Below are 19084 nucleotides of genomic sequence, written 5' to 3'. Positions count from 1 at the left end.
TGCCTGGTGTTGGGAAAAGGACTTTCTCAGGAGACCAAACATTCCATTATAGAATATTGCAGGGTTTTTGTTGTTGTTGTTGCTTGCTTGTTTAATATGGATTAGTTTATCCAAATAGCTAAAGCTTAAAGCATGCAAAGACAAAGCTAGATAAATTATACCCCTATAATAGGTTTATCCACTGAGGCAGTAAGCCAGAGCAAGCCAAAATGAAAAAGTAAAAGAACAGGTTTATTCAAGCAAAGCAACTCTGGAGTGAGTTCTGCAGCCTCAGAGATGGAGGCCAGAGAAGTCACATGCCCGAACTAAAGCAGGGAGCTTATATAGCTCATAGGGAAGGGATGATGATGCTGTGTCTACCACATGCTGGGGTTGTGTCCAGTATGCTCACAAGCTGAATGCTTTAGGTGGGGGCTTGGGCGGCTGGCAAGTTCAGGGGAGGAACAACCTTAGCCACAGAGGAACTGGGCGTTTTAGAGTCTTCCCTTTGTCCCAAGATTCTCTTGAGTGGATGGGGTTTGGAGAGACAGGAATGGAGCTTTCTGGATCTTGCAGGGAGGTTTCAACCCAACACAAATATTACTGTGAACCTGAGCAGACCTTAAGAATTTACAAATCTTGATTGTTAAATATAACATTTGCTAGCAGCTTGGTGTTCACTTGTATGGGAGTAGACAGGGTTATCACGCCTTATGGTTCCAAGGTGGCAGGGATTTTGTTCCAAATAATTATTTTGTTTAAAGAGGGTGCCATTGTATACATTTTCATCCTTCAGAGCCCACACAAAATTTCCCAAAGGAAGAGGCATAAAGAAACTTCCATAATGGGTAGTGAGAATCATTAAAAATGAAAGTAAAAAGATGCTGGAGAATTGGGATCTGCAAAGTTGAAAATGCTGGAACTGTGTCAAGCAGCAATGGCTGCCACGTGGTCCATGACGCTACTTCTATTTAATATCACACACACACACACACACACACACACACACACACACACACTATTTAGTATTTTTATAATATTTGTATAATTGTTTGGGAATTCTATGCATGATTGTATTCATCCTCCCTCACCCTGTTCTTCCCCCAAATTTGTCTCCTTTTTTCCCCTCCCTTTCTCCCTCCCTCCATCCCCCCTCCTTCACTCACTCCCTTCTTCCTTTTCTCCCTCCCTCCCATCAAGTTCAATTTGTGCTGCCCAAATAATCTGGAACATGTGGTGTTCCCCAGGAGTGTAGCTGACCACCGAGGGGCTTCATTTATAGAGAAAACTGACCCTTCCTCTCCCAGCAGCTAACAGTTGCTGACAGCTCCTCATCTAGGGACGGGATTTTTGTTTGGGTTCCATGCTGGAATTTCATCTGTCTTGGCCTTACACGGGTCTTATGCATTCTCTGACAACCACTGTGTGTTCATATGCACTGCTCTATTCAGAAGACCTCATTTCCTCATCGTCGTCCACTGCATCTGGCTCTTACACTCCGTCTCCTCATCCACAGCATCACTGAGCCTTTGAAGGTGGGGATGCCATATGTATGTTTCACTTAGTGCTGAACATTCTGCAGTCTCTCATTCCCTGGACTCGGTCAGCGTGGGTCTCTGTGTTGAGCATCATCTACTACAATACAGAGGCGACTCTGATAAAGGTTGAAGGGTGCTGTAATCTATGGTATAATGATAGGTCACTAGAAATTGGTTTAATACTATGTCCATGTAGCAGAATAATTGTAGTGGGTTCTTGCCTAGGGCCTAGGACTTATCTAGCCATAGGTTCTTGGCCCAGTAATGTTACCAAATGCAGGCTCCATCTTGTGGCGTGGACCTTAAGTCTACTAAAGTAGTTGGTTACTCACACAATCCTCATGCAGTCATTTCACCACTGAGCATGCCTTGCCAGACCACTTGTGCCTTCCAGAGTCCAAGGTCTTTAGGCTGGCAGTGGAGCCACAAATACAGCCCCTAGGACACGGGCTCAGCTGCAAGACAAGGCCGGGTCTGTGACCTCACAAGGCGAGTTGCATCCTTGTATAATTGATGACCTTCCTGTCAGCTCTGGACAGGGTGGAGAGAAAAGAGGGGAGAAGAAATACACACCCTGACTTCCCCTGCACATGGCCAATTATGCAGATAACTGGAAATGCAGATGGCGAGGCTTGGGCATGCAAATGAAATTAGATCAAGTCTCCCACAAGCTCATGAGTTTCATCCTTAGAAGTAATGGGAAGAAATCGCCTCTTAATTGGCTCTGTCTGTTGCTTGAATGCCGTCCTCTCAGTGCCGTCAACTCAAATGTCTACCCTGATGAATAGGAATCACAGTTTGGGTCATCTGAAGTATGAAATCATCTGAACAGCATATGCATGTTCACTGATTGGAGACAGGAGTCATCACAGTTCAGCACATTCTTGGAATTCACAGTTTACAAACAAAACCATGAAAGTCAGGCGTGTTTGGGGAGGGTTGGGTCTTGGTCTGGGAAGTGCTCCTACCTCGCCCACCCTGGTCCTCTGCTGCAGACTCCAGCTCCCCATGCATGTTTCCAGCTCTCGATCTCTCCTGGCCAGTGGTTTTGAGATACCTATAGCATGTAATCTATTATCTAACCACAGTCTATCAAGTTCAAGAATACTTTTAGCTTGCTCAAGTCAGGCCCTTTGCCCTTACTCTCCAGTCCCTACTACAGTCCCATGTAATGTTTTAAAGGTGCCATGTTAGGGCATGAATCAATATTTTATTCCTTTTCGTGACTGGATAGTACTTCACTGTGTGGAGATACTTTTGTTTACTGATTCATCTGTTAGTAGACATTTGGGTTTATTTGCACCTTTTAGATGTTTTAACTGGTGCTATTATATATACATTCAGGTCCAAGTCTTGTTTAAACACCTCTTTTTACTTCTTTTGGTTATATTCCTCGGCATATAGATGGTTTAGATGGTCATCCTCTGTGTAGTTGTTTGGTAGCCTGCTGTAAGGAGTAAGGTTTTTCCGCCCGCCCCAATTAATACACCGAGACTCCAATATCAGCCCATTCCCTGGTCTCTCCATCTTGATTCCTCCTTACTATTTCCTCTTTCCTCCTTGTCTCCTAATCCCTCCTGTCTTCCTTTCCTATTGGCCAACAGTGCTTTATTCATTAACCAGTATGAGAAACACATTTACAGAATAACATCTCCCATCAGCCCACCAAACTGTTTTCTACAATGGCCACACCATTTCACATTCCCTCCACAAACTGTTCTCCACCTTCTCAATGCCCACCTTTCTTCTTTTATCATTAGTCACCTCAGTGGCTGGAGAGTACTTCACTGTGGCTTGGATTTGTAATTGGACACTCCTTGGTGATGCTGAGCAACTTTTCGTGTGCTTATGAGCAGTAGCCACATCACCTTTGTGGAATATCCATCCAAATAGAATGCTTTCCTAGCATTCATGCGGCCCTGGGGTCCCAGTACTGAAAACAAACATGCTTTGCCTAGTTTTAAATAAAGTTATTGTTATTCCTGGGTTGAAAGTATTCCTTATGTAGTCATATTAACAGATTTTTTTTTTGCCTCTTATATTTATATAAAATTCTGTATAGAAAGGACATTGGAGCTGATGAGATGCCTCAGCAGTTAAAAGCCTTGTTACTCTTGCAGAGGAATTGGGTCTGATTCACAGCACCCACAGGGCAGCAGCTCATAACCATCTGTAACTCCAGTCCCAGGTGATCTGATGCCCTCTCCCAAACTCCAAGGGCACCAGGCATGGCACACATGTGTTACACAGACATACATGCAAGTAAAACCCTTATACACCAAAAATAATAAAATAACTAAGATAGAAAAGGACATTAATAAGAAAATAGCCAACCCTAAAGAAGAGGAAGAACCGAGTGTGTGCATGTGTGCATGTGTGCGTGCTTGCGTGTACATACGCGGCGATACTCTCAGCAACCTCATGAGGTTGAAGGTTACCATCAGAATTTAGCGAATGAGAGCAGTATGGGCAAGACAGATGTAAACAGCTGTAAACTTTTCCCTGGGCAACATGCCAGTTCCTGGAATGGAGATTTAAATCCAGATAAGTTTAAATCCTCCAGAGCCTACACTCTTAATCACAAAGTTTTACAAAGCCTTTGTAGCCATAGAAGAAAAAGAATGAAAATTGCTACAGGGCAGGGACACTGTCACATCTCTCTGAGCCAAAGGGAGTGACAGATGGATGTGAGGTACACACAGTACATACAATGGAATAGGAAGAATTCTCCTGGCCTTCTGCTTGGGCTACTACCATTTCCCCAGTACTACCAAGCATAGTGTATAAGGAGTTCCCTTGGCATCGTCTTCATCGAAAATGGCAGGGAGGGCTGCGACCATCCCTTGAGATCATGCGTCCAATAGCCTATAAATTATGAAGTACTATGGAACTGTAAATCTCTCATTATAACTTATGTTTTATCTTAAAATATGTGACCTTATGACTTCACTCAGCTTGATTTTTCACACAACTATGTGCTCAACTTGAGCCAGCATTTGTGGTTTTCAATCTGGTGCTCACATTGTCATCTCTCAGGAATTTTTCTCCTTCCCCGTGATTCAGTTTAAATAGCCATTATCCTACTTGAACTATCCCCTCTTACCCTGGCAGGAGTGCTCCATGGCAGAGGGGATGTTTGAGGTCTGCTGCTAAAAATATGTACTGATATTGCTGCGATTTTAAACACCACCACTGATTCCTTGTCAACCTTAGACACACTGTAAGGCAGAAAACAGAGCCATGGGTGGAGTGGCCAAGCCCAAGGAGCCTGGACAGTTCCTAAGTGCTCTGCGGGCTCGTTTTTTTAGCAGACTTCTGATGAGTAAACTCCCTGGTGCATTTCGAGGCTTCTTCATGTTTGCATGAGCCTGCCTTCCCGGTGGCTGAACACTGTAGAGGCTGACACACAATATGAGCTAGACACAGCTAGAACAGTGATTGATGCTTGCACTGCGTGGGGAGGGAGCGTTAAGAAGGTTGTTGGCCACCGACTGCGAACCAACAATGTGGACTCTGTAGATGCTACACTGCAAAGGCTTAAAGACGCGGCCGGGGGGGGGGGGGGTGCTTTTTTTGAAAAGGTGCTAGAAGAAGAGGGAAAGGATGGTCTGTGACTGGGTGGGTAGAGAATGTGCTTACTGTGCTTAAGCTTCATCCGCAGCAGAAACAGGAGGTAAGGAAGGGAGGACACCGAGCAGGTAATTCCCACAGGATGATGAGGAACTGAAAGATGCAGAGTGGCAGCTGGCCTTATCCTCTGCAGTGCTAGACCCCAGAGTGTGAGCTTTGTCTACCCTTAAGCCTCACCGTTAAGCCCCATAGCTCTTTGTTGCCCCATTTGTGTTTCAGACGGTGGGCTGTCTTCCAAAGCCATCTTTGTGCTGAGTGAGGTCCTATGACTAACTAGGTCTTCAGACTACTAGCTTCCGGTTGAAGAATGGACCGACTATTGTACTTTCTAAAGAGAAAAAAGTATTGTTGTTTTTAATGTGATCCACATACGGAACCTTAAGTTTTCCAAAGGCCACATCCTAAAAAGAATCGGGTGAAATTATTTATGGTATGATTTTAAAATGACACATAATGATTGTTCCTATTTATAGAATGTGGTGTGACATTGCAATACATGGATTCCATATGCGGTGGTCAGATTGCCGTAACTTGCAGGTCTGTCACTGCATTCATATATCCGTGTTTTTTTATTGGGAGCTGCAATTGCCTAGTAATATGTCCTGTTTAACTCAGTGTATCAAAACCATTTTCGTTTCTGTAAGTAATGAATGGATAAGATTGTTTAGAAGATACTGTGCATCCTTCATCTCTGCTAAATCTTTAAGTTAGAGTGCGTGTCCAAACTCACATCCATCCCACCTGGCCTAGCCAGGTCTCGGGTGTTCTTTAGTACTTGATGGTCAGCGGCTGCCATCTTGTACTGCAAAACTTTCATGGTCACGGGAGCACTCGCCATCTGTTAGACCCCAGCACAAAGCTTTTACATGAAGTCTTTCTGTCGAATTGTTTCCATTTTAAAAATGAAAGATATGAGGATCACATATTCGTACTGGTCCATTCAGCTCAGAAGTAACCAAAAGGGGAGTTTGGGAGGGGTGGGGTCTCAGGGGTGGCCTTCTACCTGCCTGCCCATAATGCCCTTAGCTCTTTGGCACACATTAGGGAGAGGGACTTGAGACCTCTGCCCTGCAGGGTTCCCTACAGGTGCTGACTCGGTTATTATATATAGACTGTGAAGGTAGGAGACTTTTAGCAGTGAATTCCACAGGCATGACATCATCTAGAATTCCAAGAAAAAAAAGGGGGGGGGGGTTAATATGGGCAATTTGTCCTTCAGCACCTCGTGAGCAAATAAACAATTTTCTGTCCTGATGGGGGTTTGGTATAAATGATGTCACTTATTTGGTAATTGGCTGAATATAGTTCCTAGAATGTTATTTCAAATAAGAATCGCTCATTGTTGACATAGTCTAAGTCATCTAAAGCTTTTATTTTCAACTCAATGTTTCTGCCTAAAGGCCAAGCATGCCTGTCATCCAGACACTTAGGATCTCAAATTTGGAGCCAGCCTGGGCTATATACTAAGTCTTTCTTGGTTAGCACAATCATGTTTCGGTCTAATTCATTCCTGATGATGATTGGAGGAAGCTGGTGTGTGTGTGGGAAGGGACACACAACTTTGTGAGCCTTGGCCACCTCAGAACAGTGCCGCCTCCCACTGGGCTATAATTAGCTGTGTACCCTTTGATTCCCTGGAGTCCTTAGCTGTGCATTCTCAGACAGTCTGAAAATCCCCAGCAGCCAAGGGTCGTGGGGCTAGAGGAAATCGCTCTCCAGAGACCAGGGAGGAGGGAGGAGAGGAAGCTGCCTGCCTCGTTCTCCGCCTTGTGCAGACTTGAGATAAATAGAAAATGAGAAAGAAAAAACAAAAATGTGTTTGCAAATGACTCACTTATCCTATGCCTAATGTCTCACATTTGGGGTTAATGTGGCCTCACTGTGGAGCAGCTGCCCGTATGCTTCTTGATATGACTTGTTCTCATTTCCACTTTCATGTTGTGTGACCATTTCCTGCTGTGGCAAAGGAAGAAGTTCCTTCTCTGGCAGACTGAAATTCAGTAGGGGGTGGGACTGTAGTAGCAGTGAAGCTGCAGGTCTGACCTGTGTGTAGGTCAAGGCAACCTCTGCTGGTGCTCCTGGCATGAAAGAGATTCTCTTCCAGAGAACAGATGCCCCCACCCCATCCCACCCCACCCCTCATAACAGTGATCCAATTCCAACGCTTGCCTTTTATGGTTTTTTTGTTGTTGCCGCTGTGTGGTGTCTGTAGTAAGGGGGGGATTGAATTTAGGGCCTTGCACGTGTTCTTTGGAGATGCATCCCTGCCTCCCCCTCGATCTAATTACATAACCTGATCCCTAATTAAAAGGCCAGTCCGTGCTAAAGAGCCCCTATGGCAGAAAGTGTGGTTCAGTACTTCCAGGGTGTTTTCCAGCCCTCAACGCTCCTGTTCTCAGCTCTGTGCAGACTCGAGGCCCTATCTGCTCATCTCCTACATCCTCAAACCCCCAGTCTCTGTGCTGGGCTCCACAGAAGCCCACAGCTTCCAAGTCCACAGGGGACTTCTGCTTCCTTTGGCCTTCTCGCTGTTTTATACCTTTCTCAATGCAGGAAAAACAGCAGATTAATTATGATGTGTTCACGGGCTCAGAAGTTAATGCTGGGGGGAGGTGTCTTCATCTATCCTTTACTGTAGCTGTCCATATCCGCAGCACCTGTCTCTGCTGCCCTTCAAAAAGTAATGTCTTAATTGCAAAACAAAAATATATTTCCATAAGGAATCTTATGACATACTTGTGTACATTTCTAAGAGACTAATCTTACAGCATTAGCATAGAAAGCCCAGACTTTTCTTATCCTTTGCAGGCTTTTAGGAGCTTTGGACAAGAACGTGTCACTTTAGAGCATCATCCTTGAAACTGCTGTATGTACTCACATGGGAGAAACAGATTTTTGTGCATTAAGACTGATGCCTCAACATCTGTCTCCTTTTTCTCATTTTTAAGGACCAAAAAGCTGATCATCGACGTGACCCGGAACCAGCCAGGGAACACACTGATAGAAATCTTGGAGACCCCAGCAACGGAGCAGCAGGTGACTTGTCTTTACTTACGCAATAACAAGTACATTCGATAGATGGTTATGCTCTTAGTCTGCATGTCAAGTATTCACTGTTACACAGGGGAACATAGGGTCTGAATTACTGCAGACAACCAGGATCATCCATATCTGAAGGTTGCATGGAATACCAGTGGGAGAGAAGTGGAAAACACTTTCATATGTGTACTGGCTAATTTTTTTCCACAGTAGAAATAGAGTTCTGCACCTTTTGGAACCTCTGGGGGTGGACCGTAAGTTTTGTCATTCAGTACATTCGGTAGATGGCTGGATAAATCAGTGAAGACGTAGAATGTCAAAAATCCTTGTTATATACACTTGCTAAGCTAGAAGAGAGATGTCTCACAGATGAAAGGTGTTTTCCAAGTGCATCCTACGTGAATGTCTAAGACCATGGTGTCCCAGCGCCTTTACATCGCCATGTATAACTTGGGTTTCATGACAGTCTGAGATAAAATTGTATTAACATCTTTTAAGATGTGTCATTAAGCTGGGTTTAGTGTCACATGCCTTTACTCCCTGTACTTGGGAGGCAGAGACAGAGAGATCTTGTTCGTTTGAGACCAGCCTGAGCTCCATAGTGATTTCCAGAACAACCAGAGTTAAATAGTAAGACCCTGTCTCAAAGCAAAACAAAACAAAACAAAACAAAAAAAAAAAGTGCATCATTAAAGTTGGGCGTGAAAATGCATGCCTGCAATCCCAGTACAGGGCAGGAAGATCAGGAGTTCAAGGCCAGCCTGGACCGTCTCAACAACAAAAGGGAAAAAAAATCACTCAGTTCATAATGAAATAAATCAATTAATCCCAATGTTATGATTTTAGTGCCAATAATTGCCATTCCCTAATCAAGTTAACAGAATTGTCCAATTCTTAATGGAAGTGTTCATAATTCTCTTGGTCTTAGTGTAATGGGTTGCCAAGAAATCATTCAGTCTCCAGATTTAATTTTTAAAAAATCAAAACTTCAAGCCATCTAATGTGTGCAAATGTGTGAATGTTTTTAAGCAGTCTGAATATAAAAATATACTGAAGATATAAGATAAAAGATTTTTAGCTCCAATTGTTTCGATTTTTTCCCCAAATGTATTGGAAAAATTAGTGACAGAGACCTTGTAGACGCCTGGGCTTTTGTCTGTCTATCTGCTTCCTAGCTTGTGACTGTGGACATTAAGAACTCTGGGCCTTGGTTGCCTTACCTATAAAGTAGAAATAATTTCTTTTTTAAATACATACTTATGTTATGTATATATGAATGTTGTATCTGTTTGTATGCCTTTACACCATAAGAGGGCATCGGACCCCACTATAGATGGTTGTGAGCCACCGTGTGGTTGCTGAGAATTGAACTCAGGACCTCTGGAAGAGCATCCAGTGTTCTTCACTGCTGAGCCATCTCTCCAGCCCCTGGAAATAATTTCAAATTCTCAGGGAAGACTAAATGGGAGGAGGAAACATGCTAAATGGATGCAGTAGTGGCTGACACAGATTAAGTGTATTGCCTGCCAGTTCAGTTATGTACTACTGACCCAGTAAGCCATGTCTGTGCTCTGTGTGCCATGACTACTTTAACAATCGCTCTGCCATCTAACTGATCTGTGGTATCAGTGGTCTTGTGCAGTGAAAATGTCATCCATCTCCTTGAATCGCAATTGTAAACAGACAGGCTGATCGGCATTCATTTGTATGCACATCATGGGTTTTGGAACCATCATCTGCGGGAATATCTTTACCCTGTGGTTCAAGGGAACTCTGTGGTGGTTCTTGGATCAGAATGAAGCTCTCTGGCTGCCTTGCTGTTAAATGGCCTAAGATTCTCTGTCACTGTGGCTGGTTTGTGAGACTTTAGTGGGCTCTCAGAGACACATGTTAATACAATATCTACTTTTAATTTTCTCAACTGGGCTACCCAGAAATTGAGACCCTTCATCCAAGAAATTAGAAAATATTGGTTATACTAAGGCAATTTGTCACCTTGGCAAGAAGGCACCACCTTTGATCTTTGGCCAAATTAGGCCCATTATTACTACTGGGTTTTTGTTTTGTTTTGATTTGAAGTGGAAGGGATTTTCCTCCCAGGCTTTACTTCAGAACCATAAAGAGCACTTTCAGGTGCTAATCCTTAGACTTCAGCTTGTGACAGTAATGGAGAGGATCCGCGACTTTTGATATTTTCCTTTCAGGAACTGGAGCACGCCAAAGACATGGAGAGCCGTGCCATGGTAGACTCGAGGACTCCGGAAGAAGGGAAGCAGAGCCAAGTGATGATGGAAGATGCGTGCCTGCCTCTTGAGCAAAAGAAGAGGAAGATCCAGAGGAACCTTCGGACACTGGAGCAGACTGGACACGTGTCATCCAAAAATAAATACCAAGACATTCTCAACGAGATTGCCAAGGTGCCTGGAGATAGTATTCTTCCTTTCTAGTGTAGACATTTGCTGGTCAGGGACACATGCTGGGCATCCTGTGAGGTGACATGAAGGACTCATGGTGCATACATGGTTCTTGTCTTCCTTATGCTCTGCATTTTTAAAAGTTTCAAAGGAGATTCATGATTGTATAAGGAATAGATACAATGCCCCAAGACAAGGATACTTGAAACACACCAGGGGTAAATACCCTGGGAGTGTTCAAAAGTGCTATTACTACTTTAAGCCACGGCTACTTGGTTTTTTTGTTTGCTCTTTTGTTTATTTGAAAAATATATTTTCTTCACTGTTAATTTACATACAGCCCAATTACTCTTAGGATCTGCCATTGAGATGGGGACTATATGTCCCTAAGAATTTGCTTCTTAGCAGTTTAGCCTTCCTTCAGCTCAAGCTTAAAAGTGTTTCTGTTTTTTTATTTCACATTTTGCACTTGAGAATTTCCTGCGAAAGTGATCTCAGCTTCATTCAAGGAAACACAGGAAGTGGTTGAGATCTGTTTATTGATGATAAGGAAGGACATATTTGGGTAAAAGCACATTTCATTCTTTTTTTTATTTATTTTTTTTCATTTCATTCTTTTGATTCAAATGTATGCATGAATATGGATCTGAGCTCAAAAAGCAGTTAAATAACTAGAGAAAAAATCATCGATTTTGTCATCTCCTGGGGGAAATGCACAGTTTGATTCTTCAGTAGAAAATTATTGTCACTTTTAGCAGAATGATTCTTTCTCCTTCCCCAAGTAATGCAAAGAACTAGCATTTCTTGCTACAGTTTGGGGTGGAGAATATTTCTCTTGGGGTATATGAGATAGAGAAATGCTGTTTGCCATCAATGAGAAGGCTCTATTTAGTGATGAATTTTTATTTTAGAGGTGCAGGGGAGTATGCCTTAGAGTTCCTGAAACAATTGGCTTTTAATTTGTTCACAAAGGAAAAATTAATGGTAAACAGGCACCATTTTCTCAAGTGAAATATTTTCATAGCTTACTGGTTCCCTTTTTAATTGTTTTTCGTAAGTGAGAGGGAGAAGAAGGATGTGTATGTCCTAGTGTTTTAGCACATGTATCACAGCATATGTATGGAGGTCAGAGAACAACCTTTGTGAGCTCATAACCCCTGCCTTTCTGAGGCAGAGTTTCTCTTGTCTCTGCTATACAGAGAATTCCAGATCAGCTGGTCCACAAGCTTCCAGCCATCTCTTGCTTCCACCCCACATCTCCCATCTCTGGAATTCATGCAGGAAGTATAAATGCATGCCACCATGTCTGACTTTCTGTGTGGGTTCTGGGGATCAATCTCAAGTCATCAGGCTTTTGTGACGAGCACTTTTACCCACTGAGAAATCTCCCCAGCCTTTTCTGAGTGACTTTGTAAACCTAAATCTGCAAGTTTAATTTTAACACAACTCTCCTAATCTATGAACAGCAAGGCAAAATGGTTTGTCTTCTAGGAATTCTATTTAAATCTAAGTACAGTCATTTCTTGCTATCTGGAGGGGATTGGGTTTAGAGTTCCAGCTAATAACCAGAATCCTTGCGTGCTCAACTCCCTTATGTGAAACGCACAGTATTTGCTTATGAGCTATCACATCCTCCTATGTGTGTTTTACTAAAAAGTAAAATGAAATGGTATACCATTATCTTGCCAAGACTGTCTCACTCTGGGCTCAAGCAAGCTTCCTGACTCAGCCTCTTAAGTGGCTGAGGCCAACAAGTGCCAAATACAATCTAAGTGCTGCGTAACTACATGTGACACTATTGCTTAGGGAGTGGGAAGAGAAATGGCTGAATATGCTCATTGAGAAGAGAATTGTCTTTTTCCTCTGTGTTTTCAGTTCTTATTGGTTCAAATCCATAATGTGAAAACACAGAAACAGACAGCTGGTCAATTGTAATAGTTTTCAGTTTGGAATCTTCTCAAGCCATGAGAGACATCAATAAGGTGAAATAATATATAAACATAAACTTTTTTGAAAGTTCAGTGCAGTCCGAGGAAATCACATTTCTCTTGGTTTCTTTGTCCTCTTTTCTTTACTGATTTAAAGAGAGAGCCCCCTGTACTCCAGGCTGGTCTGTAGTTTGTTATCTCACCCAGGGAGACTTTGAACTTCTGAACTGCTTGCCTCTGCCTCCTGAGTGCTGGGATTACAGGTGTGTTCCATCCTCCCTAATGTACATGCTAAGGATTGGAGCCCGGCTGTTGAGCAGGCACTCTACCAACTGAGCTACATTCCAGCCTCTTGTGTTTCTTTTGAAACATCTTTTCTTAAACTATTTGGTGATTCTCAAATTACATTTTTGGCCTTGGGGCAGGAGTGTCTGTCTGTGAAATGTGTGTGTGTGTGTGTGTGTGTGTGTGTGTGTGTGTGTGAAGTATGTATGTGTGAAGTGTATGTGGATCTGTGAAGTGTGCATGTGTGTGTGCGCGCGCACACATTCTTCCATGAGTAGGTATGTGGGAGCCAGAGGTCAACAGTGGTTGCCAGTATTTTTGGTTCTTATTTCTCTCTAGTTCTTACTCAGTTCTATAGCTTGCTACTTTACTTTTTTTTTTTTTTTTTTTTTTTTTTTTTTTTTGGTTTTTAGAGACACGGTTTCTCTGTATTGTTTTGGAACCTGTCCTGGAACTAGCTCTGTAAACAAGGCTGTCCTGGAACTCACAGAGATCTGCCTGCCTTTTCTTCCTGAGTGCTGAGATTAAAGGCATGTGCCACCAACGCCTGGCTTTGCACAAGTCTCTCTTATTGAACTTGAATCTCATAGTAGTTGGAGCTAACTGGCTGGCCAATGAGCCCCCAAGGTCTGCCTGTCCCTGCCTCACCCCCCAGCTCTGGGGTTACACATATGTACATGCCATCATGCCTAGCTTTTAGTGGGTATTAGGAATCCGAACTCAAGGCTACTTACTGATTCTGAGCCCACCGCTCATCTAGGGGGACAAATAAACTTTAGAGACCCTCTTGAAATAAAAGATGGACGTTTCCATGTTCTGAAGCAGAAAGTGATAACAACTTATTATGGTAACATATATAATAAGGTGCCTGAGATACACTAGAATCAGCAGTTAGCCACTGGCCTACTGCTTGCTGTTCTTCATCTAAAGTAGCAGTCTTACAAGGCAAGTCTTGCTTCAGCCTATCATTAGAGCCTTTACTTATTTCAGGATATTCGAAATCAAAGAATCCACCGCAAGCTTCGAAAAGCTGAACTGGCAAAACTTCAGCAGACCCTGAACGCACTTAATAAGAAGGCAGCATTTTATGAAGATCAAATTAATTATTACGACACCTACATAAAGACTTGTGTAGACAACCTAAAGAGAAAGTGAGTTCATGGTCATTCACATTGTCATTTGTGTGGGAGACTACAGTAGTGGTGGTGGCATGGGCTGGTTCTGGACATGTTCTAGTTCTGTTTCTATTGATGATAAAAACCATGACCAAAGCAGTTTGGGGAGGAAAGGGTTTATTTGGCTGACATGTTGCCCCAATCATAATCCTTCACTAAGGGAACTCAAGTAGGAACCTGGAGGCAGGAGCTGATGCAGAGGCCATGGAGGGTGCTGCTTACTGACTCGCTCCTCCTGGCTTGCTCAGCCTGCTTTCTTATAGAACCCAGGAGCACCAGCCTAGGGGTGGCACCACCCACCATGGGCTGCGCCCTCCATTATCATTAACTTAATAAGAAAATGCCCTACAGGCTGGCCTACATCCCTATCTTATGGAGGCATTTTCTCAAGTGAGGCTCCCTCAATTAACTTTAAAACTTTGAATGACTTTATATTGTGTCAAGTTGACATGAAACTATCCAGCACATATGTATTACTTGATTTGAGAATGTTTATGAGGAACAGGATTTTGTTTACCTGATGGTGTTAGATAAGTCAAATATTAGCTAATTGCACAGAGCAACTTAACAATTTAAAATTTAATGATTTAAAATTCCTTGATGGCTTTTTTTTAAGTCTCTACTGACACAATAGGGCAAATTTGGCAGCTCTCATATCCATTAGTATGCGAATTATAGATTTTTATACATAATATAATGACTCTCAGTGACTATTTTTTGCTGATAATTATTCTTATCACTAGACTGGGTCAATGCTGATTAAACTTTAATTATCCATTTAGATGTGTGATACAATATTTTCAGATAACCTTTGTCTGCAAAAGGGCAGTAGGAAATGATACTGTATAGGAAAATCGATAGTATTACTCATAGGAAGTCTGACTGTTACAGCAACTTTAAGCCACAAACTCTGTAGTTCTTATGTGGGTTTGGAGTCTCTCATACATCATGTGATCTCGATTTTCTCATGTTTAACATGGGATTGAGAGTGACAGCTTCTCAGGTATTGCTATGAAAGCTAAATGAAATGATTTATAGCAAAGGATGAATTAATTTCAAAGCACCATAGAAAGCACTCATTTTGAAAACTACAAGGATGGTATGTATAAAGTATATATTTGGAACAGGCTAGCCATGTAGTGTTTACTAAATTAGAGAAGTTTTATTAATACCTTTGCTTTGGAACAGAAAGTTCATGTAATTACTCCAGGGCTACTTGCAGTGACTTATAAGACAGACACTTATAAGACAGACACTAGATCAGAATGCCTGAGAACACAACATGCTTTTTTATTTTCAATGCCAACTCCAGTGGCTTTGGAAATCCAGTTGGGTAGTGATTCCAGAGCAAGGGAAACATTGTCACCCTTTATTGGGAGAGGAAATAGCACAGGTCAGTGCATGGGAGCCCCCTGTGGACTGTGGGGTCATTGAGCATGGCTACCGCACTACCTGGGACATCTTGACAACAAGTGGTTATTCTCATTTGCTCAGAAATTCTCGGAGGTCTATTAAATTGGATGGAAAAGCAGAACCCAAAGGAACGAAGAGAGTGAAGCCTGTGAGGTACACAGCAGCAAAGCTGCATGACAAAGGTGTCCTGTTGGGCATAGATGACCTTCAAACCAACCAGTAAGTAGAGCCTAGCACCTACCAAGAACGTACCTGCCCTCCACTCACACACTAGCAGACTGAGCATTCTCCTGCTTCCCAGGGTGGTTCAGAGGGCTTTGCTCTGCCAAGGGTTAGCATAGATCACTAGTCTTACTCCCCCAGACCTTCAGCATCTGGTGCTGATGTGCTCAGTCCTATGGAGGGTGTGTATGCAGAAGTTATGTTTGTTTGTCTAGTGTGTGGATCCTTAGGTCTTCTCTTGCTTCCTTCAAAAGAACTGCATCAGAGCCGTGGGCATAAAAGGCTGCCTTCTGATCTTGGTGCAAGAGCCATCGACAGTTGCTAGACAGTTGCTTTGCATTCCAAACCCACAAGCTGTGCCAGCCCCTGGTCAGGACCACTTCCAGCAGAGTGCTGGGAATGTGTGAATTCAGGACGGAAGAGCAAACGGAAGCCCAGCAGGCACACCACGCATGCAGGGAACCATAACTATCCCTCCGGCTTCCTTTGTCTCAAGAGAGGTCACCCACTGGCTTTGGCTTCCTCTCTGACTCTACCCCAACCCCCCACCATCCTAGAGGACCTGAGCACAAAACCTTACTATATAAACTCGCAGAACTTGTCTCTTACTCGCTTGAAGTTTCTGTATTTCACTGCCCCAATGGTAGTATAGGTAGGTCAATGTCCAAGATCTCACCTTCTATTTCCCTTGTAATAAAGCATCTGGTGCAGATCTGAACAGTGACCTTCAGACTGGACGTTTAGGAAATGGAGTGAGGAGATGATGTAAGATGCCAGGCTGCCTTAGGCTCTTCTACTCACTGGTCCAAGTTGAGGCTTTGTTAGGGTTCACTTGTGGTTGCCTATGTCTGACTGTTCCTCTTTTCAATAGGTTTAAGAATGTTACATTTGACATCATAGCTACTGAGGATGTGGGCATCTTTGACGTCAGATCCAAATTCCTTGGTGTTGAGATGGAAAAGGTGCAGCTCAATATTCAGGTGAGCTGGGATTTTATATGAGGACCACTGGGGCTCTCTGCCTTCTTACATAGTCCCTCACAACACTGATGCAAAAGCCTGAGTTTAACTCCTGGAACTATAAGACTCAGATGGTGGAAGGAGAGAACCTGCTTTTACAAATTGTCCTCTGACTTCTGCATGCATACCACAGGTGTGTGTGTGTGTGTGTGTGTGTGTGTGTGTGTGTGTGTGTGTGTGTGTTTATGAAATTTTTTAATTATAAGATTGAAATGAAAATTGCGTCTGATATTTACTGGATAATAATTTTCTTTCAGGCAGTCTTTTTTTTTTTTTTTTCACTACTGAAGTTCAAACCCAGACCCTCTCATATATAAACTGGCTCTGTACCACCAAATTATAACTCCAGCCCTCTCTGTTCCTTCAAACCACTTTCTTCCATGTAGGGCAGTACAGCATCAGCCACTGTCATTTATGGACTTGTTAAAATGCAGCTCTCCCCCTCAGAACTGCCTCGTCAAAAGTCCCCAGGGCTAGGCTGGGGGTTGAGTCCTAACTAGCTGAATTTTTTAAGCAGACTAATGTTTTGGAAGCCCCAGCGGGATTATTGGATCAGCTGGGTCTATTTCATCATCAATTCTTCTAGTGTGTTTTAAACTCCGATGTCACACAGATGTACTGTCATCCCTCTGGTTCCAGGACTTGCTTCAGATGCAGTATGAAGGGGTGGCTGTGATGAAAATGTTCGATAAGGTGAAGGTGAACGTGAACCTCCTCATATACCTGCTCAACAAGAAGTTCTATGGAAAGTGAGGTGCCTGGAAGGAGCGTGTGGATGCTCTTATCGCCTGCATTGGGAAATGAGTTTGTCTAGTATTTTTGTTTTAAAACATGATTGAAATCACTGCTTATAAATGTGTGATTTTTTTTTTTTTAAAGACCAAAACTGTTCTGAAGAATGTAGCCACGTGCCTTTTCGATGACTGGATACTACAGCGGAGTGAGAGACAGGGTAGGCAAGTGGGCAGACACACACCCTGTGCTGCGGTACAGGCACTGCAGCAGAAAGCGCTGGACAGCCTGTGATTTGTTTTAAAGTTGGGGGAGAAAGTCTAGCTGCCTGGGACAAATGTATACGCCTATTTTCCTATGAAAAACATTTAAATGTCCCACTTAAACGATGTAATTCTTCACAGATTGTTTTCTATCTGTGGAGAAGTAGAGAGCTAATTAATTTGTAATGAATTATTTAGACATATAGTTCTAGGCCCTGCCTTCTGGGAATTATCGGTTTTAAAGAGAACTTTTGTGCAATTCAAAATGAAGTTTTTTTTATAAGTAATTGAAAGTGATAATACAATAACACTTTCTGTATAAAAGTATATATTTTATGTGATTTATTCAATTTACTCAAAGTGCACTACTGCCTCATGGAAAGGCTTCCGTATGAGGGGTCGCATGGACCACCACCGTGGATAACAGTTATAGACCCCCCCACCTTCACCCCTCACAATTTATTTGAATACTTCAACTGTGCCTCTGAAATTTTTTGTAATGCTATAAAATCAGTATCTAGATGGTTTTTAAATGTATTCTTTGAAAATTGTTTTATGTAAAATAAATGTTACTTAATTACACGAATGTGGTTTTTAGGTTGTCTTAATAAATCCAAATCACTTAGTGGGTAAAAGTCTCCTGGTGGGGATTCCCAGGAAAAGTAGTCATTTACCCAGAGCTGTACAAATTAGGGTACAGAGTAGGCTTACGTGGGAGGCAACACAGGGCCTCACGTCTAACTGTTCATAGATGAGTGGACCCACTGTCAATCCAGAGATCCAGGTTGGCCAGTGGATCTTATACTTACCACCCATTCCCAACCAGAGAAAAATAGGCAGAATAAAATACTTTAAACTACAGAGGTTACTTCTGCCTACTTCCTATTAGCCAATAGTAGGTTACTGCTGGCTAGAGTCATTGCCTCTGTCTGTGTGGTTATAACAAATACCTGTAGCTAGGCACTTTGTAAGGGGGTGGGGAACCAAAACGCTTATTTAATTCAAACTTCTGGAAGCTCTGAACAAGGTAGCAGCATCTGCTTGATATTATGCAAAGGCACATGAGAAACAGATACCTGGTGTACCCTGCTTGCTGTCATTAACCGTGTTCCAACAGTCTCTTAAGGACATTACTCTCTTCATGAGGGTAGCACTCCTATGATTTAATTACCCCTTAAAGATCCCACCATTAAACACCTTTACTGAGACCCAAATGTCAATATGGTTTCAATGTGCAGACAAACTGTAACAATCCCTTACTAGGCAGCTAAGTATCCAGTTAAAACTAACAGTGGAGAGGGAATGAATGGTTCTGTTAAAGAGAAAGAGAAAGCAGAGTAGGGCCTTGAACCCTCAGGCTAGACACTTAGCTCATTTATCCAGGAGGCGTTTCCCCCACCACCACCACCACCTTAAGGATTGCAAAATAGGCTTTTCTGAGGTAAAT

General features: G+C 42.7%; 1 protein-coding gene across 1 annotated transcript in view; it reads left to right on the top strand.

Moving 5' to 3' along the window:
- Nucleotides 1–18219, top strand: part of Iqgap2 (IQ motif containing GTPase activating protein 2) — a 258214-nt gene extending 239995 nt beyond the window's left edge. The window contains exons 31-36 of the mRNA XM_051183006.1: nt 8096–8183; nt 10391–10603; nt 13804–13964; nt 15483–15620; nt 16495–16603; nt 17282–18219. Coding sequence (XP_051038963.1) covers nt 8096–8183; nt 10391–10603; nt 13804–13964; nt 15483–15620; nt 16495–16603; nt 17282–17395 — 823 coding nt within the window. The 3' untranslated portion in view covers nt 17396–18219. The remainder of the gene's footprint in view (nt 1–8095; nt 8184–10390; nt 10604–13803; nt 13965–15482; nt 15621–16494; nt 16604–17281) is intronic.
- The last annotated feature ends 865 nt before the right edge of the window (nt 18220–19084 follow it).

This window comes from Phodopus roborovskii, unplaced genomic scaffold, assembly GCF_943737965.1.
Source record: "Phodopus roborovskii unplaced genomic scaffold, PHOROB, whole genome shotgun sequence".
Taxonomy (NCBI): Eukaryota; Metazoa; Chordata; class Mammalia; order Rodentia; family Cricetidae; genus Phodopus; species Phodopus roborovskii.
Note: the sequence above shows the minus strand (reverse complement) of the source record. Positions and strands in the feature narration are given on the sequence as shown.